Source organism: Acipenser ruthenus, chromosome 33 (assembly GCF_902713425.1).
Source record: "Acipenser ruthenus chromosome 33, fAciRut3.2 maternal haplotype, whole genome shotgun sequence".
In the NCBI taxonomy this organism is placed as follows: domain Eukaryota; kingdom Metazoa; phylum Chordata; class Actinopteri; order Acipenseriformes; family Acipenseridae; genus Acipenser; species Acipenser ruthenus.
In genome coordinates this window covers 12,498,190-12,514,962 of record NC_081221.1, presented here as the reverse complement: position 1 = coordinate 12,514,962, position 16,773 = coordinate 12,498,190, and the positions used below count along the sequence as shown (strand labels likewise).

General features: G+C 39.0%; 1 long non-coding RNA gene and 1 gene segment (V, D, J or C); both read left to right on the top strand.

Annotated features, from left to right (window-relative positions):
* The first annotated feature begins 311 nt into the window (after nt 1–311).
* Nucleotides 312–4,679, top strand: LOC131704983 (uncharacterized). Its single transcript, XR_009310102.1, has 2 exons — nt 312–2,680; nt 3,940–4,679. It is a non-coding gene; the product is annotated as an uncharacterized LOC131704983 (long non-coding RNA).
* A 5,013-nt stretch (nt 4,680–9,692) lies between these two features.
* LOC131696857 (probable non-functional immunoglobulin lambda variable 1-50) lies at nt 9,693–15,924 on the top strand. The segment is given in 3 exon segments: nt 9,693–9,976; nt 13,629–13,970; nt 15,236–15,924. Coding segments are annotated over 3 exon segments (585 nt in total).
* Nucleotides 15,925–16,773: the final 849 nt, after the last annotated feature.

Below are 16,773 nucleotides of genomic sequence, written 5' to 3'. Positions count from 1 at the left end.
TTCAGTTTTTTTTTGCTGTTTACATCCCTTCATTTAAATGATTTTCTTCATCTTAAGTTTCCGGGGCATTTTGTTAACGGCACGCGTGCAACACACAAACCTAAAGCGGATCACTAAAGCTGTTTCCATCATAAAATGAAACAGATTTGAATTGGATTGTATTAATACATAAGGATATAAAAATAAAAGCATATACATAAAATACAATAATAATAATAATAATAATAATAATAATAATAATAATAATAATAATAATAATAATAATGAAAAGCGCTGCATTCCACACAAAGACCAAGAGGAGCAGAAACCCTTTCCATGTGATATATAACGGGAAACACAAACACAAGGAAAGCAATGAAACACTTTTCTGTGTCAATGGACAGGTGGGGTTGAAATGCAGTAAAGCCGGAGAAAACAAAACAGGCGCGTTTCATGAGACACGGAGAAAGGAGAGAAGATAGAAAGTTAGAGAGATCATTTTAACATACACTAGCTTCTTAATGTATACTGTATTCAATTATAGTTTCGGTTCTGGAGGATATTTTATGCCAAAATGAAATAAATACATGCATACATAGATATTACGTTCCCTCTAAGGCTTTTATTTAGTTAGGCACTGTGGCTAAAGTAACGAACTTCATTTTCAGCCACACTGGAAAAAACTGAGGCCACTTGACAATACTAAACAAGCTATAAACATACTGTTACAGCAAGACAAAAAGATGTGTGTTTTATTTGAAAACACGTAGATGTTTAAATGCCAGACAGTCCCCGACATGCACTGAAGCAACTCGGGGAAGATGCCAAGTTTGAGGGATTTTATGAAGAAACTGTACAGCTCCGAGGCCATGGAGAGGAACGCAAACGAGAAAGACTCCGCCGTGGCTGGGATGATTATGAACAAGGGCTCAGCTGCTTTAATGAGGACACCGACCCAAACACTTTGGAGAGACCCCCGCGCCTGCGTGTTGAAGTCCTGGATGGAATCATTTGTCAGCTATCAGAGAGGTTTGCTGACATGAAAAAGCTCCACTTCAGGATTGTAGATCTTGGACTCTCTAAGCAGCGGCTCTCAAACCATGGGGCGTGGCAACGTGCCAAGGGAGGAACGAGCTGTGTGTCCTTTTATTTATTTAATTCATTATTTATTTGAGTCGTTGGATGATTTGAAGAAAATTACAAATTATTATATATTTTAAAAGTATTATATTTAAAAATAACTCAAATAACGTTCCCCACTCCCCACCCCCTCAAGTAAACTTGAAAACAGTCTGAGCAGCGCGCTTACAGAGAGAAACAGCTTTAATGAGAAACGGATCGTTTTGTGACAAAGGGAGAAAAACGAACAACACAAACCGAAGAGAGGACAGCAGCGGAGGATCCAGCAAAACACAGAAGCAGAAAATATGAGGAAGCATTGTTATGTTCACTAATGTTTCAATACTGAAATCTATTTGTTATTAATGAACAGCTAGCTTGTGCTTGTCCTTTATTGACATGCTTTCTTAAGTTATTTTTCGAAACTTCCTGTATCCTGGAAAACTACCTCATAACTTACTATCAAATCTAGTAGTGACACCTTGTGGTCATGATATGTAACTGCACATCATTACAAGCATATTTAAAACTGGGCTTAACATGGAGCGGGTCCAGCGATGCACCGAGGAATCAAATGTGCGGCGAAATCCTGGCAAACCACAGCATGCAGCCCTGCAAGCTACACCAGCATCTCGAAACACGACAACCCTGCCTTAGCATCTAAACCCGTAATGACTTTACACAGGAAGCGCTATGAGTTTCTTTATTTATTTTCTCTCGGAAAGCACTGTACAGAACATAGCAGAAAAAAATACAAACCACAATACATTTGTATAGCATGTCACACATACAACTGCCACAAGCAGACCATTTAAATAACAGATTTAAACAACAGTATACACCTAATAATACAGAAGCAGAAATTGTGAAGTTACAATAAAACCAACTAAGATAAGAAAGTTAACAGGACCAAAAAAAACAAAATAAGATTTTAGCTGCTTCCATTTGTTCTGTTTTTGAATGAATACTTCTGAAACTCATACTGCTCTATATTGATCAAATCCCTTCTACTCTTTTATTCATTTTTTTGCAGCATACAGGATTTTCAGTTTGTTATATTGTTTTAGTAAACTGGGGAGGCGCAGATATTTTTTTCATAGCTCAGGGAGGCTCACTATGGCAAAGTTTGAGAAGCACTGCTCTGGAACGTCAAAAATACGAGGAAACAACCGAAATATCATCAACAGAAGAATGTAGGTGTTTATTCCATTGAGTTTATTGTCTCTTCTCTCTCTTATAGCAGGTTGCTCTGCACCAGACCGTGTTCCTGTCTCTGGCTCAGCTGGGGGGAGAGCAGTGCTGCCCTGTTCTTACACCCCCACCCCTGGGCAGGATGTAGAAGTCACATGGTATGCATATCCAGATCAAGGAAAAGCTGTTCTATTAATCTACTCAAAGACCCCCTCAGCACCCATCCCTGCGCAGTGGAGTGGCCGAGTGAAGCTGTCTGATGAAGTCTCCTCTGGAAACGCCTCTCTGCTAATCTCTGAGCTCAGAGTGGAGGACACTCAGGATTACATGTGTACAGTGCAGTTCAATGGGATATGTTTCACTTACAGGAATGTTAAACTGACAGTTCAAGGTAAATATAATAAACATGTTCTGGTTGGTGAGGACTTGTGTTAAAATTAAGAATATGTGTTGAACTGCTGAAACCACTCAAGGTCCTGTTTGTGACTACATGAACACCCTGCCTTGTTTTCAGCACACACAGACAATGGGGTTTGTTTAAGGGTCATTTTCCTGCTGGTCAGTTACATTACAGCTCTCTTGTTTTGTTTTTTTCTTGCTGAACAAAATGTTCTTCTGCTCCACTGGCATTTGGACCTCTGCTAGGCAGATTTCAGCTGCAGTCCTTACTGACAACTTACTGACTGCTTGGGTTTAGATTTTTGATTTCTTTTGATTGGTTGTTTTGTGTAATGTATTCCCTGTGGATGAACACACAGGGGTTTCTGGTAGAATCATAACATGCAGTATAATTTCAAATAACATCCACACATTCATAACAAAAGCAAACTAGAATACAGAACCTGAGAAGGGCTGCCAACACCAAACCCTTGTGTTTACCATTGAAGTTGTGTGTTCAAAGTCCCTTCATTATCCCATATTGTAAAGCTCACAGATCTTCTCAGTCAATCGGTTTCTAAGCACAGCGAGTTCAGTCATTATCCCAGATGTAAATTAAGCTAATGGGACTTTTAAAAGCTAAACCTCTAAAGCGACTGGGGCTTTAGAATCTTGAAACTCGCTTTTAAACAGTGACATACATTTCAAACAACTTAAAACACATTTAAATACACACAATGTCTAGAACAGCATTAGTACCCTTTGCAGCAGCCATTACCTGTAGATAACTGACTTTGGGTCAGATTCACAGAATGTTTTTGTTGGCGTTGGTACCATTTCTGTCTTAATATCAGTGCTGATACCCTTCAGCAAATGATGTAACCCACACAGCTCAGTGTGTGTGCTTGAATTAGTGACGCAGTAATAATGTGGTGTAGTTTTCAAGACGCTTCTCATTGTTTTAGTTTCCTGTCTGTAAGAGGTAAGAGTCACACTATCACGGTATAAAGGGTGGTATTACTAAGTAATTATTCATGAGAGCTGATCAAACGACACAGAAAAAACACCATTAGGACGTCTGTGGATTACAGTGGGAGCAAGGAGTAAAGTTTGAGGAGTGATAATAACACACCTCCAGTCTTCACTCCAGTTTTACCACTGGGACGTGAATTGGGCCCTTTGTCTTTGGCGGTGGTCAATTGTGCAGAAGGTACTGGCTGCTGTGTCAGATATTAAGGCATCATTTGTATGTAAATTGAATTGTGCTTACAGGACCTCCAAAGAAAGATTCAACTACTTCAAGAACAACGACGACCAGAACCCCGACAACTAGACCATCAGCAACCCCGACAACTAGACCATCAGCAACCCCGACAACTAGACCATCAGCAACCCCGACAACTAGACCAGCAGCAACTCAGAAAACCAGCCCATGCCCAACCCAGCAGGGGAATGCAGCAGCACAGAGGAGATAGTTCTGCATGAAACCGCTTTGATAACTGGATTCTAATTGGATTGCATGTTCCTGTATTTAGTGAGTGTTGTGAGTTAAGCGGAAGTTCAATTATTCCTGTGTGTTGCTGCTGCTGGTTCCCTATGCCAGTATAGTCCATTGTGAAAGAGTATTGCTGTTACTGTAACCCGCTGCATCCTGCCTGTGCCTGCATCTCTTCATTTCTATATCATTTTAATAAGAGCGTTTTAGCATTTTGATATATTTCAGGCTCTATCCATCACTGATAGCTATTAGTTTATTTTTTGTATAACTTAGTTCGTGCTATTTACTATAGATAATTTTTAATAACAGTTTTATATTAGTGATGTGAAGACAGTTTAGAATTTATTATTGATTTCTTAATTTTTATATGATATTACTGATTGAAAAGTACATTTGTTAATTATTTGCTTAGTATAACTTAGTTATTCCTGATTACTATTAAATGTTAATTGCACAGTACAATATCTTATTGCTTTTCCTTTTTTGCTTATGAAAAATAAAATATTTAGCTGTGTCCTGTGTCTTGGCATTTCTCTGTACAATCCTCAGCATCATTGCGAGAGCCTGTGTGCTACAGAAGGTATGAAATTCCTTTTTTTAAGATTCTATTGCACTTGTTACCATAGCCAGATTTGAAGAATATTTGGCATCATTATGCCTAATTAGCATACAAACAAACCCCTGTTTCAAAGATACAATATCTAATAAAGTTCTGTCACGTGGTCCCTAGTGGGCTTCCCCCAGCAACGTTAAATAAAGGAGTAAAAAGGCTTCTGAACATTGCACACTGAATCCTCCCAATTGTCCTCTGAATGGACTGCAGCCCAGAATGGATGTTTTGTGTCTCCATCATTGCTGCAGTTGCAGTAGCCATATACTGTGTGCCATTAGCCCATTGCCAATTCGGTGTGTCACGAAACAGCCCAGCACATGCAGGAGCAGGGCAATATTTTACATGACATCCATAACTTCAAAATACTGGTAGAGAAACGTTTCAGACTCAGGGCCCGAGGGGTTATATAGACTTTATACTGGCTCTTCAAGTTCCGCTGAACAGACCTTAATTAAAAGCACTGCTGCCCCCTAGTGGATATTATCAAGAGCAATACAGCAGTATAATCGGACACAGTTTGCTGTTAATGAACTTTCACAACATTCGACTCGGATTAAACATCAGAGCTGAAGAAGCAGCAATATGTATATTGGAATTCCCTTAAGTTTATATAGAGGGCAATGGCTTGGGAGTTACATTAACAGATAAAGGAAATATTTCAAAATTGTATGTGTGTTACAGTTATTTTCTTAATATTGCGGTATCATTCTGAGGAAAGTGATGAGTTTATGCATTGAAGCGCTGTAGAGTGTGTCAGTAGATACTCGTGGAGCCACAGATGTGCCCATAGCCTGTATGTTGGGCACAGCCCCTTTAAATAACTCCGAGGAGAAGGCATTGTGAATGATTCCCGCTGTCTCATACTGGAGATGTCCTGGATGGCTTTTGGTTAGGAGATGCAGCAAACGTCTAAACCACAAAGCAAAAGAGACGGGCTCATCTGCATTCGTGGTTTCGAGCGTTTAACCTCATCTCTCATCTCACCGGCAGGAGACAGAATCCATCCCGGGAGCGGATCACACAACACTGCCCGTTACAGCAGCAGTGTGAAGGGTTTACAGCCCCAGCGCTGGGAGGATGGCTGGCACCGAGGAGCTCGTTCTGTGGGACCTGTCTAGGGTCCTAGTGCCGACTAGAGCTAATTATTACATAGAGAGGTTTAGAAAAACATTTTACACAACACGTGTATTTTGTTATCGTTTTTCTTTATTTATGTGTATAAGGGAGGATGTGTGGCAGGGGCGCATGGAAATAAAATATCTTAGTATCCCTTAAATATCACTAAAGGTCTATGCACACCGGACACGAACGACGCGAGCGAGCAAATAAAAAATAATGAAAGCTATTGATTTAAATGGAGCAATGCACACCGCAGCCGTAGCGAGCGGCGCGAACGAAGCGAGCGAATTTAGAAATCAATGTGTTTTATTTCTATTCGCGACACGAGCTATTGGCGTCGCAATGCACCAATCAGAAATCAGATCAAAGGGAGCGGCTGTCAGACTGTCACTGTCTCGCTCACGCAGAGATTACCACAGAAATAAAAAAATGACATCAATGAGAATGTAATTATTAAAGTGGAAAAATATAATGCTCTTTATGATGCCAGTGTCAGTGGTTATAAAGACAATAAAAAGAAGGACGTCATATGAGAAGAAATAGCAGAACATTTGAAAATTCATGGCATGTCTATCTCTCTTTATTTCAACTCAATTTCAGTCAAAGTGACGGGGAGCGCCACACACTGGTTTCATATTTCTGTAAAATTACGCTTCTTTTTAATAATATTGACCAATAATAATAATAATCACATTCACACAATAACGGAGAAGATTTTATTAAAACTGAAAATCAATAAAAGTAGGCCTATATTATATTAAACTAATGTCTTCAGTATTTCCAAATAAATATATGCAGATGTATTCTTTTTGAATACTTTACATGTTAATCCAGATCACATATAAACACACTTACGGAAAAAACACATGTGATTCACATGGGAAACACATGTTATCACATGTGAAAATAATTATTCACATGTGTTCATATGTGACCACATTGAAATATCATTGATGATCACATGTGAATATACAATTCACATTTAAGCACGTGAATATTTGCTGATCACATGTGATTATACCATTTTACATCTGATATGTGATAAACTCTTACAGCAAATTCAACTTGTTTAATCAAATAAAAACATGTTAAGTTAAAAAATTATAATAATGGATACAATAAAGAATAAAACTAAGAATACAGGTATAAATTAAAATAAGCCTAGTATTATTACAATGAGTTTACAGAACACCACGTGTTTTCGCTCTAGCCTGATCAGACCTCGAGACCCAATTTCAATAGGATATGTTCTTTGTAGTTCTAACGGTTAAAACAGTTCAAATGTCTGCAATAGAAAATAAACACCACCGGTATGTTCTCATATTCTGGGTCAAATCAAAGGAAATTAGTATCAGTGAAGAGAGATTTGTACAGGACAGAAATCTCCTCTCTGATCCTGAGAGAATTGGACTTGATTCATGGATTTAAAAAAAAAAAGGAACCAAAAGATGAATGGAAATCGAACCCGGCCTGAGTCCGTCAGTGGTAAGTACGTTTTAACTATAAATTGTATAGATTAATAAATTAGACAGACGCATTAAGTTTGTGAATACAGGGTTTTTATAAACAAATATTATGAATAACAATTTGTGACAACAAACTCGCACTGACTCCCTCTCATCCTTGACTTTATATTACTCCGCCAAACCCCAGGATCAACCAACCCCATTTTCTGGACGGTAACGCCTCCGAGCTCCACCCTCGACCAACCCACTTGCTGGCAGCACAAGTAGCCATCGATATATAAACACGAGATAGGACATTACGTCAGTTTGATGTGTAAATTGAGACGCTATCTTGTGAACTGTTCTGAAGCAACTTCACAGCTACAAACACATACAGTGCTTTCGTATTTATCTATTTCTCCCCCCATATTATGTATTTTTAAAAACTTTGTTTTTAAATTTATATTTTTTTTAATAAAAAAGCACATACACTTAAAGTGCTACTATCGTTTACATATTAGTGGTTGTATGTATAATATGATGTATACACGTCTACTATCTATTATTTTCTTCCTATTGCTTCTATATAGGTCCAGTGTTAACGTATTCAGATCTCTTCAATAAAATTGTTTAATGTTTAATTTATTTTTTCTTATTACCTGCTCACAACTACTTTTTCTTATTACCTACTTAACGTGAATTCCATAAAAAAGTTACAAAATTATTTCTAAGCTAATCGATAAGACCCTTCTTATTCATTTGTCATTTTCATCCCTACAGATAACCTAAGATGCATTAAAAAAAAGAAAAGGAGTGGTTAGATGCACAAATAGATGACATTGAATATGACAGTCTGAGTGGCAAGGGGCAGAGAGCCCTAAAGCAGCCAGTAAGGTATTCACCTGAGCAGACTTCTGAAGAATCTTGCTCTGATGAGGAGATAGTGGCACAAAAAAGACCCAGGATCTGCAGTGTTCCTAAACCTAATAAGGTAGTGTTCTGGCATGCAATCACAATAAATACACATTATATTAAGTGACAAAATATATTTATAACAACCCAAAAAACTCCATACCTAAAAATATAAGCAGACCACCGATTATAGTTACAAAGATAAAACCCCATGCAATTTAACCAGGCTTTACGTTCAATACAGAAACACCTACTAATATTAAACAAAGATATGACGGAGGACATCTTGAAGTAAAACTTCCCAGTAGTGTTGCCCTGTGTCCCTGATTTCCTGGATCGTCCCGGTTTGGAGGAAGGTGTCGTGGGAATTCAATATGACTTCCCAGGACACTAAACGCCAGCACCATAAACTGAGCACAGGTTAGATACATCAGGATACAATATTACTGCAACACACACACAATATGAACTGGTTGTCATGTCAACACTAGAATAATAATAGAACCCAGGTTTGAATCACCTGCTCAAGAGTGTTTCCTGCAGTGGCTCTTATAGCCAAGAGGGACAAAAAACAAAAGGTCCAAACTGACTGCCGTTTAATGACACGCCTTTCTGTCATCAAGGCAATTCAGTGTCACGCTTCCTGTTCTACATCCATACCAGTTATGTACAAAACAAATCCTATACTGTGCAGTCTCCTCTTCTAACTTGTTCTTCCTCATTTTATTTATAGCTGATATTACACACAAATACTGCTACATTGTGAAAGAGAAATAAAACAAACTGTCAGTATTACACAACTGGTACCAAACTGAACACGGAGTCCTTGAATGGGGCCTGCAGGTTAATGATTTGTTTTGTAATATTAACAGTTCAACAAAAAATAGAGCAAATTGTATTGTGTTGTAAAGCCCCTGATGCATGAGGCCAGTGTGTTTGTGGTGAGCACTGTGCTGTTACCCTGAAAGCTCCCGTGGTCAGTTTGCAGTTTCCCCATGCGTGCGTCCTCCCTTTCACATAGCTTGCAATAGCAGCTCCTTCTGCATACACTCACAAGAGTATAAAGGGTGAAATGCACATGCATTATTATTATTATTATTATTATTATTATTATTATTATTATTATTATTATTATTATTATTATTATTGGTAAGCAAGTCTGAGAGGTTTTGTTACTCCAGTGTTTTTGTTTGAGTTATGAGTGGCACATGTTCTTACACTGACAACAAATAAAACAGAGACCAGGTGAAAAGTGCTGTTCAATATAAATGACAAGAAGGTCAGTCCATGGATGCTTAGAACTAACTGAAAGATAAAAGCTAAATCATGAGAGTCTGGAGAGCTGTGGGAGTCTTTTAGAACTGTGATTGCTACATGAAGGAAATGTTGCTGTTATTAACCCAATATACATTTGCAGGGAAGCAGAAGGAACCAAAACCAAAAGCATAAGTGAGACAACCAACTGTTGAAAAAGGCAGTTAGCTACAGCAGTGACTGGAAACCTGCTGTCCGGGTGTGTAAAAATACACACAGATCATTCTGGTCAAACTAACAGTACAGGAAATATTCATTTAGAGCTGAGAGCATCAAACACAAATAGAGTTTAACCCGAGTGCTGGACTTTGTGCTGAAACTGAGAGAGAGAGGAGAGGAGAATGGCTCTGAGCACTGAGCAAGCTCTGGCACTGCTACTGATCTTAAACAGCGCTCACCTCACAGCAGGTAAGTGATTCTCTCAGAGCAGTGCTTCACAACCTCTACTAAAGTAGGGGGCACATTGCTGTTTAGGGATTTCCCTACACAGCACTAACAGCTTTGGACAAACATAAACACTGTTATATTACAAACTACACAGGGAGCAGCATTTTACACTAACATGTTGTTTGTAAGACGATTATGTATCTAACAGTACATCTAACAGTGTAAAATATGTGAAATGTCAGGGAAGACTCCACAATATTTAAAACTGCAATAAACTCTTCTCTCAGGTGAAATGGATTTGTAATTGCAAAAGGCAGCATTTAATTACATTTTAGCATTGAAAGAACAGCTGAGTCAGGTACAGTAATGAAGGCACTAGCCAAAACATGTTACTGTTTATTGTTCAGTAAAAACATGTTTAAATCGCAGCGTGTTTGTTCTGCTATTTACGATATTAAATACACCACAGCAAGCGCGTTGTCATATATTTTAGATATTTTCATTGGTACAATCTGAGAGCTAAATTTAGTGAATGGCGTTTGTTCTTCTGCCATCGAGTAATCTGCAGTACATTTCAATTTGAATTCCCTTCATTTTTTTCTCAGCAGTACACTTCCTAATTACAGTTCCAAGTATTTCTGTGCGTTCTGCTTTCACATTTCTTAAAATGGTCCGTTTCAGAAATAAACTTTGTTTTCCCTGCAGCAGCTGACCCTGCTTTAGTACAAACCTCCCGCGGCATTACTGTTTATCATTATGGTGACGTCACCGTGCCTGCTTCATTGCTAAAGAGATATTATCAGCTCATCATCCAACTGGGGAATCTGCTGCGCAGTTAAATCATGCTTAAACTCCTGACGCGAAACAATGTAACCAAATCTATTATATCTGGGATAGCTGCGGCTGCTAAAGAAGAAGCAACAGAAGATCTGTTCGTGTATCTATAAAACTTTATTCAGGCACTCTACGATTTGACTGGCGAAAGATAACGTTGGTTCACAAAGAAAATAAACACTTTTTTTAATGTATACTGTGTTCAATTGTAGTTTCGGTTATGGAGGATATTTTATGATCTTTTGAAGCTGCGTGTTTCTGATTTGGCGTTGTTCTTTTTATAATGGGAGGGGGGGCACAATATTTCATTATGAAAATGGGGGGGGGGGGGGGGGGGGACCAATCTTCATAGCATACACTATGAAAATGAGTCTGGGGGGACCACTTTCCAAGGGGGGGCCATTTTTCGCGTGACATTTGTCTTTCGTGCAATATTTGGACACACAGAGATACTCTTCCAAACTCTCCAGTCTCTGGATCTCAGGAAATCGTTTGAACGACTCGACAGTCCCCTACATGCACTGAAGCAACTCGGGGAAGATGCCAAGTTTGAGGGATTTTATGAAGAAACTGTACAGCTCCGAGGCCATGGAGAGGAACGCAAACGAGAACGACTCCGCCGTGGCTGGGATGATTATGAACAAGGGTTCAGCTGCTTTAATGAGGACACCGACCCAAACACTTTGGAGAGACCCCCGCGCCTGCGTGTTGAAGTCCTGGATGGAATCATTTGTCAGCTATCAGAGAGGTTTGCTGACATGAAAAAGCTCCACTTCAGGATTGTAGATCTTGGACTCTCTAAGCAGCGGCTCTCAAACCATGAGGCGTGACAAGGGAGGAGCGAGCTGTGTGTCCTTTATTGATGATTTGAAGACAATTACAAATTACTATATATTTTAAATGTATTATATTTAAAAATAACTCAAATAAAATAACGCAAAAAACGTTGGTTTAACGTGCTAATGTTCCTTTGCAACTGTGACACGTCACACGTACGTTGGGTGTCCCCCCCCAGTAAACTTGTAAACAGTCTGAGCAGCGCGCTTACAGAGAGAAAATATATAAAGGAAACAGGAAAAGAAGGGAAGTTATAATAAATAAAGATGACAGAAAAATAAAGTAAAACAAAGACAGACAAAGGACTACAGATAGAGGGCGCTAATCATCTACAATAATAGATGGAATGCGCCCTATAGATTAACCAGAAGAAGCAGCAGCAGCTTACAGAGAGAAACAGCTTTAATGAGAAACGGATCGTTTTGTGACAAACGGAGAAAAACGAACAACACAAACCGAAGAGAGGACAGCAGCAGAGGATCCAGCAAAACACAGAAGCAGAAAATATGAGGACGCATTGTTATGTTCACTAATGTTTCAATAATGAAATCTATTTGTTATTAATGAACAGCTAGCTTGTGCTAGTCCTTTATTGACATGCTTTCTTAAGTTATTTTTCGAAACTTCCTGTATCCTGGAAAACTACCTCATAACTTACTATCAAATCTAGTAGTGACACCTTGTGGTCATGATATGTAACTGCACATCATTACAAGCATATTTAAAACTGGGCTTTACATGGAGCGGGTCCAGCGATGCACCGAGGAATCAAATGTGCGGCGAAATCCTGGCAAACCACAGCATGCAGCCCTGCAAGCTACACCAGCATCTGGAAACACGACAACCCTGCCTTAGCATCTAAACCCGTCATGATTTTACACAGGAAGCGCTATGAGTTTATTTCTTTATTTATTTATCGCATTTGTATAGCGCTTTTTACACAAAAGTAACGTAAAGCACTGTACAGAACATAGCAGAAAAAAATACAAACCACAATACATTTGAATAGCATGTCACACATACAACTGCCACAAGCAGACCATTTAAATAACAGAGTTAAACAACAGTATACACCTAATAATACAGAAGCAGAAATTGTGAAGTTACATTAAAACCAACTAAGATAAGAAAGTTAACAGGACCAAAAAAAAAACAAAATAAGATTTTAGCTGCTTCCATTGGTTCTGTTTTTGAATGAATACTTCTGAAACTCATACTGCTCTATATTGATCAAATCCCTTCTACTCTTTTATTCATTGTTTTGCAACATATAGGATTTTCGGTTTGTTATATTGTTTCAGTAAACTGGGGAGGCGCAGGTATTTTTTTCATAGCTCAGGGCAAAGCTCAGGGCAAAGTTTGAGAAGCACTGCTCTGAAGACTAATTTTTTTTTATCATAATCGTTCCCTTGTATTTTTTATAATAGGCACAGTAGTGTCTGATTTATTATTTATTATTATTACACGGTGTTGGTATTATCGTCTGCTTTCACGATTGCATATTCACTTATTAGCGCTTTGCTTTGTTGCTGTATCGTATAGTAAACAAACACAAGTGTTTATGTAAATGGCAGCATTTGTATTGAATAGCATCGTTTCAAATGTAAAAACAGGAGTGAAACAGTCGGACCCGCTGCTAATATTTTATGCCTCCCCAATTTCTGGGTCCCCCAGCCGCTCCCGCTGCCCTGTCACAATGCTGCTGACTGAGTCTGAACCACATGTTTTTATTGGGTTGCTTGTGTTGTATTTGTCCTTTATTGTTTTCCAGGACCCCCTTGTAAATGAGGCCTCGGTCTCAATGGGTAAATCTCCTGGTTAAATAAACAAACAAACACAAAATAATTGGAACCAGGAAGCAGCAGAAACTTTTCATCGATAGCGTTGTCTTTGAAAGATCTGCAACGTCAAAAATACGAGGAAACAACCGAAATATCATCAACAGAAGAATGTAGGTGTTTATTCCATTGAGTTTATTGTCTCTTCTCTCTCATTACTGTAGCTTGCCCTGCACCAGACCATGTTGATGTCTCTGGCTCAGCTGGGGGGAGAGCAGTGCTGCCCTGTTCTTACACCCCCACCCCTGGGCAGGATGTAGCAGTCAGATGGTATGCATATCCAGATCAGGGAGGACCTGTTCTATTAATCGAGTCAAAGAGACGATCCTCAGCACCCATCCCTGCGCAGTGGAGCGGCCGAGTGAAGCTGCCTGATGAAGTCTCCTCTGGAAACGGCTCTCTGCTAATCTCTGAGCTCAGACTGGAGGACACTGGGGATTACACGTGTGACATGTGGATCAATGGGATATGTGTCACTCACAGGAATGTTAACCTGACAGTTCAAGGTAAATATAATAAACATGTTCTCTGGTTGGTGAGTACTTGTGTTAAAATTAAGAATATGTGCTGAACTGCTGAAACCACTCAAGGTCCTGTGTGTGACTACATGAACACCCTGCCTTGTTTTCAGCACACACACACAATGGGGTTTGTTTAAGGGTCATTTTCCTGCTGGTCAGTTACGTTACAGCTCTCTTGTTTTGTTTTTTTCTTGCTGAACAAAATGTTCTTCTGCTCCACTGGCATTTGGACCTCTGCTAGGCAGATTTCAGCTGCAGTCCTTACTGACAACTTACTGACTGCTTGGGTTTAGATTTTTGATTTCTTTTGATTGGTTGTTTTGTGTAATGTATTCCCTGTGGATTAACACACAGGGGTTTCTGGTAGAATCATAACATGCTGTATAATTTCAAATAACATCCACACATTGATAACAAAAGCAAACTAGAATACAGAACCTGAGAAGGGCTGCCAAAACCAAACCCTTGTGTTTACCATTGAAGCTGTGTGTTCAAAGTCCCTTCATTATCCCATATTGTAAAGCTCACAGATCTTCTCAGTCAATCACTTTCTAAGCACAGCGAGTTCAGTCATTATCCCAGATGTAAATTAAGCTAATGGGACTTTTAAAAGCTAAACGTCTAAAGTGACTGGAGCTTTAGAATCCTGAAACTCGCTTTTTAAACAGCGACATACATTTCAAACAGCTTAAAACACATTTAAATACACACAATGTCTAGAACAGCATTAGTACCCTTTGCAGCGGCCATTACCTGTAGATAACTGACTTTGGGTCCGATTCACAGAATGTTTTTGTTGGCGTTGGTACCATTTCTGTCTTAATATAAGTGCTGATACCCTTCAGCAAATGATGTAACCCACACAGCTCAGTGTGTGTGCTTGAATTAGTGATGCAGTAATAATGTGGTGTAGTTTTCAAGACGCTTCTCATTGTTTTAGTGTCCTGTCTGTAAGAGGTAAGAGTCACACTATCATGGTATAAAGGGTGGTATTAACGCTAAGTAATTATTCATGAGAGCTGATCAAACGACACAGAAAAAACACCATTAGGACGTCTGTGGATTACAGCGGGAGCAAGGAGTGAAGTTTGAGGAGTGATAATAACACACCTCCAGTCTTCACTCCAGTTTTACCACTGGGACGTGAATTGGGCCCTTTGTCTTTGGCGGTGGTCAATTGTGTAGAAGGTACTGGCTGCTGTGTCAGATATTAAGGCATAATTTGTATGTAAATTGAATTGTTCTTACAGGACCTCCAAAGAGAGATTCAACTACCTCAAGAACAACGACGAGCACAACCCCGACAACTAGACCATCAGCCACCCCGACAACTAGACCATCAGCAACCCAGAAAACCAGCCCATGCTCAACCCAGCAGGGGAATGCAGCAGCACAGAGGAGATCGTTCTGCATGAAACCGCTTTGATAACTGGATTGTAATTGGATTGCATGTACCTGTATTTAGTGAGTGTTGTGAGTTAAGCGGAAGTTCAATTATTCCTGTGTGTTGCTGCTGCTGGTTCCCTATGCCAGTATGGTCCATTGTGAAAGAGTATTGCTGTTACTGTAACCCGCTGCATCCTGCCTGTGCCTGCATCTCTTCATTTCTATATCATTTTAATAAGAGCGTTTTAGCATTTTGATATATTTCAGGTTCTATTCATCCCTGATAGCTATTAGTTTATTTTTTGTATAACTTAGTTGGTGCTGTTTACTATAGATAATTGTTAATAACAGTTTTATATTAGTGATGAGAAGACAGTTTAGTAATTTGTATTAATTTCTTAATTTTTTTTTATTACTGATTGAAAAGTACATTTGTTAATTTTTTGCTTAGTATAACTTAGTTATTCCTGATTACTATTAAATGTTAGTTGCACAGTACAATATCTTATTGCTTTTCCTTTTTTGCTTATAAATAATAAAATATTTAGCTGTGTCCTGTGTCTTGGCATTTTTCTCTACAATCCTCAGCCTCGTTAGAGAGCCTGTGTGCTACAGAAGGTATGAAATTCCTTTTTTTAAGATTCTATTGCACTTGTTAGCATAGCCAGATTTGAAGAATATTTGGCATCATAATGTCTAATTAGCATACAAACAAACCCCTGTTTCAAAGATACAATATCTAATAAAGTTCTGTCACGTGGTCCCTAGTGGGCTTCCCCCAGCAACGTTAAATAAAGGAGTAAAAAGGCTTCTGAACATTGCACACTGAATCCTCCCAATTGTCCTCTGAATGGACTGCAGCCCAGAATGGATGTTTTGTGTCTCCATCATTGCTGCAGTTGTAGTAGCCATATACTGTGTGCCATTAGCCCATTGCCAATTCGGTGTGTCACGAAACAGTCCAGCACAGGCAGGAGCAGGGCAATATTTTACATGACATCCATAACTTCAAAATACTGGTAGACAAACGTTTCAGACTCAGGGCCCGAGGGGTAAGATAGACTTAATACTGGCTCTTCCAGTTCCTCTGAACAGACCTGAATAAAAGGCACTGCTGCCCCCTCGTGGATATTATCAAGAGCAATACAGCAGTATAATCGGACACAGTTTGCTGTTAATGAAGTTTCACAACATCCGACTCGGATTAAACATCAGAGCTGAAGAAGCAGCAATATGTATATTGGAATTCCCTTAAGTTTATATAGAGAGCAATGGCTAGATAGTTATATTAACAGATAAAGGAAATATTTAAAAATTGTATGAGTGTTTTCTTAATATTGCGGGATCATTCTGAGGAAAGTGATGAGTTTATGCATTGAAGCGCTGTAGAGTGTGTCAGTAG